We start from the raw sequence: 8,236 nt of genomic DNA on the forward strand, positions 1-8,236 counted from the left end.
GTCAATAGGTTAGTGTTCAGTTTCCTTTCATGATTCATGCGGATAGATCGGCACTTTCATTTAATGGGATAATTGAACTCATCCCCTTTAACTGACCTGCGTGAAGGTTTTGTCCTGTTATTGGGTTTGTGCGGGTAGGACCGCCTTCCCACGCAACGACTTCACGTAATGTGAATGCCGTTACCAGTGTTGCATAGTTTAACCGTTCGACGCGCGGTTGTTGATAGGTTATTGTTCAGTTTCCTCATTATGATTCGTGCGGATAGACCGGCACTTTCATTTTTGGGTGCTGAACCTTTTCCCTTCAACTGACCTGCGTGAAGGTTTTTTCACATTATTGGGTTTGTGCGGGTAGGACCGCCTTCCCACGCAACGACTTCACGTAATTATGCGGTGAAAGCCGGCATACTAGTGTTCAGAAAAGTAAAATCATCAGCTTCGATGTTCTAAAGAGAATCATTTCCATTAGAAGTGGCTCTTGGCCTTTTCTTTACAAATTGGAATTGATTTACATGCAAATTGTGTAAATGAGCTCCCTTCCATGTTGGGATGGGAGTGCCATCGAGCCGATACGCACCTGGTTCGGGATCTCGTTCTTTACGCAGCATGTAGTCTCGACATTGAAGCTGGAACTTTTATTCGTGTTTTCCCCAGCTGAGGTTCTACACGCACCCGCCTGCTCAGCCTTTATTGCGCCACGAGGTGCGCGAGCGTCCCATCTCTGACAAATGCTTCGACCATGTCTTTTACGTCTATGCATTTTTCAGTGTTGTGGCCTTTCGTCTTGTGAAAGTCACAGTATTTGCTCCGATCAGCATCATGACGATGTCGGATTATTGGAGGCTTTGGCCATGGGAGCTCTTCAGTAGCGAATATCTCAGTGACGCTCTTGGTGAGTGGCGTCCATCTGGAGTTCCGGTGCGGATGTACATTATCCCTTCCGCCCAATCGATGTTGCAAGCCGGATGAGGTGTCAAAGTTTACCCTTGACTGCCAAATGCCTAGCTTCCGCTTTTTATTTAATCGGGCGGTGAGGACGTTGTCTTCTCTCGTTTTCTGAGTGTAGAGGTTTGTGCTCTGGGGGAGATCTCTACCCAGTTGCTTCTCCGTTTCCGCATAGCGTTTTGCTGCTGTCATGATGGCATCCCATGTGGATGGCATGCCATCTTTACCCGTTAGGGTGCGGATGAGCTCTGGGTCATGCGCGCCCTGGATGAAGGCAGCGCGAACAAGATCTTCGCTGATATTGCCCAAACTTAGCTTCTTTGAGTTGAAGCGAGTGATGAAGTTTGGCAGAGATTCATCTTCTTCTCGTATGCATTTGAGGATTGTCCATTGCTCATCGGTATACTTCCGTTGCTGGCTGAAGTGTTGGCTAAACTTCTGCTGGAAGTCTGCCCAGTCGTAGATGTGGTTGACCGGTAGACGATCAAACCAAGCTCTAGCAGCCCCAACAAGCGTCATTTGGAACATGTAGCACCATGTGGGTTCCGTCCAATTGCTGACGGTTGCCCCCGCTATGAACCTGTTCAAATGATCGTCTGGATCAGATATACCGTCATATGTGCCTATGTTAGGCATTTGTTTGGCACTCTTTGGGGCGATTGCTTCCGCAATGTCCCTTGCAAACTTGGACGTTCCTGCATTTGCAATGTTTGGTCTGAACGTTTTGGAGAAGTCTCGTGGACTTCCACCTGTGCTTTTTGGTTTGAAGGCTTGTCCAAAATGCCTTTTCGGTTGGGATTCCATTTCCTTACGCTTCCCTTTTGCCCTATGGCGAGGGTTCGCGTCGGAGTCGGATTCCTCCGAGTCATCCTCCCAGTATTCGAATTCGTCGGCCTGTTGTATGGAACGCAAGCGTTCGTCCAACTCAGCCTGGAATTCCTTTTGTCGTGCCTCCGCCCATGCCTTAACTTCATCGAGAGTTTGGCGGGGGAGTCTTCGTTTCTCAAACTGGGTATCAGTGGATCCCAGTAGGCGATCATTTACTGCACTTGCCCCAGCTTGAGTAACTGGGGTAGTGTTCGTAAAATTTACTTCACTTGCCCCGGCTTGGGTAACCGGGGTAATGTTTGTAAAAACTGTGTTACCGGTATTCACCCCAGTAGCTGGGGTTGTGGTTACCGGAATTTCTCTAACCATCTTTGTAGAAGTTTGAAAAAACTGGAGAAAAATAAAGTTCTAGCTTTATGCACGGATGGCGCCAATGAAGAAACACTAACCGGACCCCGGGCAGATTACTGGTAACCTGGGGGTTAGATAGATGTTTCCCACGAGGGGTTAGACCCTTGGAAGATGGTTCTTCTGATAACCTGCAAAACAGACACCGTGAGCTCGTCACTGAGAAGGGGGGGGGGGGTTCCTCCTTGTGACCACCCTCCGGCGTGAGAATCAGACTAGATTGCTCTTTAAATATAAAAGTATATTAAGAGATTGCTAGAGCAGATATCAGGTATAATATGATGATAATGTGGTAAGATATGATAAGATGAGATGGTCATACCATTTGTGGTATTTATAGCCGAAGGTAGGTTTCCAAAGAGGTATGGCCGGCTGCAACAGTGTTCCTGTTCCACCAACAGTAGCCTACGCACGTGCCCTGCTGGTAGTTGATGGGTAGGTAGCGGCTGATAGCGACCAGGCCTGCTGTATACTATTCCTGTTCCACCAACTGACGGCTACGCACGTGGTATGGCAGTAGTTGGTGAGTAGGCAGCGGCTAATAGTGACATACAGTGCAGGAGCATGCTGCTCGCCATACTGTTGTCAATAAGCTGTCGTATCTTTAGTCAGATCTTTTTCCCATACCTCGTCAGGTACAGTACAGAAGATCTTCCTGTATCGTACGGACTGGCTTATTTGGGCGGGAGTATTCCCCCTCCCGCCCTTGTGCGGGATTGTTCCCGGCTTCGCTCATTCCTTCAGGTGACACTGAGTGAGAGCTAAGTGCCTTGTGCGTGTAGCCTTGCTGCGCGGGTGGCCTTCCCTGATGGCTTGTATCCGAGGCTGCGGGAACAGGCGGAGTCCTTCACCATCGGGAGGCATTTCCTGCGGGACCAGCTTGCGTACTGCGCGTAAGGACGTCACGTCTCTGAGCATGGTTGGTCCTGCGGATCCAGTTGGTTTCTGCGCAGACGTCCCTTTTTTAGGTGAGTCTTGCGGGTCCAACTGGGCTTTGCTGGGACCTACCTCTTCACACATCTAGCGACGTCCATAACCTTTTTGCAGCTGTAGTCCCAGGATCCTGCATTAATCAAACATGTCAATTTCAATCTGTTTATACATAGGTCGATCCAGGTTATGCACTTATGCTTATCTTATACATCAAATGCCAACATGAAATAGTAAAACAAACGTGTCAAGCATGTAAAAAGTAGAAACCTTAAAAACCTTTTAAGGTTTCTACTTTTTACATGCTTGACACGTTTGTTTTACTATTTCATGTTGACATTTGACACGTTTGGTAATTTTAATACATAAAACCTTAAAAACCATTTTTTTTAGAAAATAAAAAACACTAAAATAATATAACTTTTATAATCATATCTGACACATTAACTATTTTGAGCCAACTTAAAAAAAAAACTATTGTGGCCAATTTAACCCCGGAAGCCTAAAACGTTCCATTATGACCCGAACCCATTTTAGCCCGATAATAGTAAAGCATACCTGATAAAAGTAAAGTCTACTAGACAACCCACCAACATCAAGTTCCCAAGTCCGTGCATCCCCGACCCACCCATCTCCTTGCTTTGTTGGAAACCCATACTCGGCCCATATCGGGTGGGGCAATAGTTGCACAAGTTCTTGGGCCTGCGGGTTGCTATACGGGTCACACGTGCTATATGGTTTCTCCAAATGGGCCGCATTCCCGGGTGCGCAATAATAGTGGTACGCCCCATAAGGGAACCTAGCGGTGTCATTTCTGTAGATCTTTGTGTCGTTGGGTGTAATATGGTACGGCGGACAGTTGGCAAGTGCTGACGGGGCACACCACGCTGGAATCTCGGGATTGATGATCATTTCGCTGTATCGAGTAATGTCGGTCAACACATCGCCGTCACAAGGTTGACCATTGTTTTTCCAACAACTGCCCATGTCGATCAGGTAGAATTGGCTCTTGGGACCACCACCTTTTTTGACATCTAAGGTTAATTTCACTCTGAAATTGGGGGATTCTGGAAGCTGTGTTTTAAAGACCAAATTAGATGAAAATGTTTATTTCAAGGTATATTGGTTTTTAATTGGTCCCAACTATTGTTTTTTGGTCACTGCTAGTCTCAACCAATAAATTTTTAAAGTGTTTGTTCCTAATGGTCCGTGACTAACAGAATCCTAACGCCGTTAGTTTCAAGTCATCGGGAAAACGTTTTTGGCCGGAAAATTCAAATTTGTTGCCGGAAAATACCACCTGAACACCACAACCACTCACCAATTGAGTCACCGCTAACCATTTACCACCACTTGAGCACCATCAACCGATTCCGACGATGGTTCTAAGGTTTCCGGCGACCTCAATAATTGGGGCTTTTACTAGAAAGGTTCCTAAAGGTCCGATACGAAGTTACCAAGGTGTTTGGGACGAAAATGTTGAGTTTTTGGGGAAAAAATTGAGTTTTCCACCGACCTGAAATTAACGACGTTAGGATTCTGTTAGTCGCGGACCGTTGGGAACAAATACTTTAAAAGTTGGGACCATTAGTAGCCAATTCATTAGTTGGGACCAGCAGTGACTAAAAGGTAATAGTTGGGATCATTAAAAACCATATACCTTATTTTCAATAACAAATAATAATCAGATAAACAGATTAATTTAGTCTATTGTTTCATGGAAAGTTTTCTAACGTGTATCATTTGAAACAAATGTGGATTGTTTCGGGGAAGAAAAGGTTCAAGTCCCAGATCGATAATCAACACGAATAAAACGACTAACTCTCATTTATATTAATCAGAAAATATAACTTAAAAAACTGATTACAAACTCTCAAACCCTAACTCGGTTTGACTCTTGATGAACCCTAACTTGGTTACATCAACTTCTCTTATTCTAATGTCTAACCATAACTCGGCTTATATAGACTAACCAAACTTGCTAGCCAAGACATTACCAAATATAATAAACCATAATAATTTTTGGGCTGGGCTTTACATTTGGGCCAAACAACAATTGTGCCAACAATCATCCCCTCAATTGTTGTATCCGACTCATCCAACTCACCCCCTAATTTCCTACTCGAAATTGACGGATCTTCAACTTCACGCTTGTCATCATTCTCTTGATTTTCCCGAAGCTTTTCTTGATCTCTTGCAATGTTCTTTGAGCTCCACCTAGCTTGAAGTAACACTTGCTTCTTTAGATCCTTAAACGTCCTTCCTTGGGCTTGAATCTCTTCCTTGACCACGCATTTAGTTTCTTGAATACTCTTCTTTGGACTTTGAATTTTGGAACTTGGATCATTGATTGAAATCTGACTCATAACCAGCTTGTCTTTACCATATTCAATAGCCGTGGGCTGATGATCCAACATCGGCTGGTTCATGCACCCTGCCCCGAAGCATGGGAATCTTCCCCGCATTGAAAACGGGGGCACCTTTTTGCCGTTTTCCGGGCACAGGCCGGAGGTGGTGTCGTAGTTGCCGTTTTTAAGCATGATCATCCAAAACTTCCATGGGTGGGTCCCGGTGGACCCCACTTGGCAGAGCTCGCCGAGGTAGAGCTCCTTTTCGGCTGCGTAGAGGTCGGGGTCATTGAGGGATTTAGGGTTTAGCCTCGGGAATGGGTTGCCCACGCCAAGGTGGTTGTCGTGTTCGGTTACTTTGTGGTTTATGCAGTAGCCGTCTTTACCTGTAAAGAAATCCCAACAACAGTTAGAAATCAGTAAATATGTTTTAAAAAGTTAAGTAGATAGGTGCATGAGTCGTCAATTAAAAAAATGTAATTATTTCAATAGTAGAGAGTAGTTATATATTAAAATAATTTGTTAACAAAGTTTAGTTGAAAACAATTTAACCAATTTAATGAAGAAATAAAAAGCAAAACATGAAAAAAATGCACTAATGACCATTTCAAGGATGAAAACCACCTAAATTGAAAAGAATAAAGAAAATAAAACAAAATAATTTGCTATAACTGAAAACAAAGAAAAATTATATTAATTTGACCATTATATGAATAAACAAGTGATTTACAAAAAATGAAGAAAATTACATCAATTTGACCATTTTTAAGATAGAAAGATAATTTTAAAAACCAAGTTATTTGAAATATATTACACAATTGAATCATTCAAAGGATGAGAACCAAATAATTTGCAGAACAGAAAATGAAGAAAAGTTACACTAATATAACCATTTTAAGAATGAAAATCATATTGAAATAAAAAAAAACCAAGTTAATCATTCTAATTTTAAAAACAAAAATCAACTAATTCACAGAAAAATGTACAAATAAATAACACTAATATTTTAAAAACGAAAACCAATAATTTGCAGAATAATAATAATAATAATAATAATAATAATAATAATAATAATAATAATAATAATAATTACTGGTGGAAAGAAGATCGAAACAATCGGCAGCTCGTGGACTACCCATCGCCGGAGCTTCAACTCCGACTTCATTACAGAAATTCCATCCCTCAAACGCCACTCTCAGCCCATCTCTCTTCATTCCGGGATCACCCACGGCGGCATAATCGGATTCCGGCGTTGATTTCAGATACGCCGGTTTAACTCCGGCGACTGAAAGGCAGACGACGGCGGTGAAGATTAAAAGGGATGACGTCATCAGAAGATATTGTGTAAAGTTGAGTGCCATTTGAATAAATGAATGTGGTGGAATGGAACAGTGAGTGATGGTTAAAGCTGCCGGACATTACTTTTCCGGCAAAGCCTTTTGGCCTTTTGGTTTTGCTTTGTTTTGTTTTGTTGTCTATTTTTCTGGTTATAGAATGCGCCAAACTAATTCAAATTAATTATACTCATCTTTTCCAAGCTTGTTCAAAATAGCTTTATTTAATATTTACTAACTACTTTTTTATTTTTATTTTATTATTTAATGTGGAGAATTTATATAAATGACAAACTAAGTATTTTGATCCGAATTTAATAACTTCACGCAACTTTCTTTTTCTTTTAGTTTGCACGTCTCATCTTTATTAGCACCTAAGTTTTATTTTTGGCCATTTGCTTTTTAAGTGTTACTATAAATAGCTACACAATCAAAGAAGTGAACCCAAAAAACATAAATGAGAAACGAATTCGCCTTGTTTTTTTTTTTTGGGGGGGATTAAAAAAAAAGAAAAAACTTTTTTTTCTATTTAACCTTCCACCATTTACCATTTTTACATATACACAACCAAAAAAACAAAAGAATCATTAACTAAAAATTATGGAGAGAATTCTAAGAATCGATCAACCAAAAAATCTTCCACATCCCAGGGGGTTTCAAACACGAGAGGAGCCGGTAGAGGACACGGTTCCAATGTGCGAGCCGGTTCGAACTCTAGGGCGTGGTTCCAACGTGTGAGCCGGTTCGAGCTCAAATTTCCAAGGATATACACCGCAACCATTTTATATTCAACCACAACCTAGTTCTCATGCTAAGTCGCCACATTTTTGTACATACCCACATGGGTAGGCCTAATCTCGTTTCACCCGGTCGGTATGAATACTCTATGGACGATCAAGATACGTTCGACCCATTTGCGTATCGTAGCCCGACTCCACGATCCTCACCTTACATTCCGGAAAGCCCAATCCCTCTTTATGAAGATCCCAATGAAGTAGACTTTGTGTCGAAAACTCAACGTCAAGTTAATGATGATGATGATGATGATGATGATGATGATGATGATGAAAGAAGAAGACCAAAATGAAGCTTTTTTTGCTAATAGGGTTACTAAGGTGAAATGGGGAAACAAACAGGAAGTAGCTTTATGTAACTCATGGTGTCATTGCTCAGAAGGCAAACAAGTTGGAAATCAACAAACGAGAGATAGTTTTTTTGGAAAAGGTTGTTGTACATTACACTTCATTTATTGGCAGCGATCAGAATGTTCATCAACTTCGTTCAAAATGGGAGACGCTTCTACCTCAAATAACCGAGTTCAATGGATTTTGGATACAAGTGCTAAAATTTATTTTATAATTTAATATATATTTTTGTAGCGTTAATATAAATAATTGTTGTGTTAATATATATTTTATAATATAGGAATGCTTACGAGAAAGC

At 41.7% G+C, this 8,236-nt stretch overlaps 1 protein-coding gene across 1 annotated transcript; it reads right to left on the bottom strand.

Moving 5' to 3' along the window:
- Positions 1–3,193: 3,193 nt before the first annotated feature.
- On the bottom strand, positions 3,194–6,814 carry LOC143541210 (uncharacterized). Its single transcript, XM_077034091.1, has 4 exons — positions 6,553–6,814; positions 5,256–5,845; positions 3,670–4,185; positions 3,194–3,244 (listed from the first exon to the last, which is right to left on the bottom strand). Exons 1-4 carry the CDS (start codon positions 6,788–6,790, stop codon positions 3,194–3,196), a joined length of 1,395 nt encoding a protein of 464 aa, XP_076890206.1. The 5' UTR covers positions 6,791–6,814.
- Positions 6,815–8,236: the final 1,422 nt, after the last annotated feature.

This window comes from Bidens hawaiensis, unplaced genomic scaffold (genome assembly GCF_021521415.1).
Source record: "Bidens hawaiensis isolate Kalapana, Puna unplaced genomic scaffold, B.hawaiensis_p1.1 tig00012474_1, whole genome shotgun sequence".
Taxonomy (NCBI): domain Eukaryota; kingdom Viridiplantae; phylum Streptophyta; class Magnoliopsida; order Asterales; family Asteraceae; genus Bidens; species Bidens hawaiensis.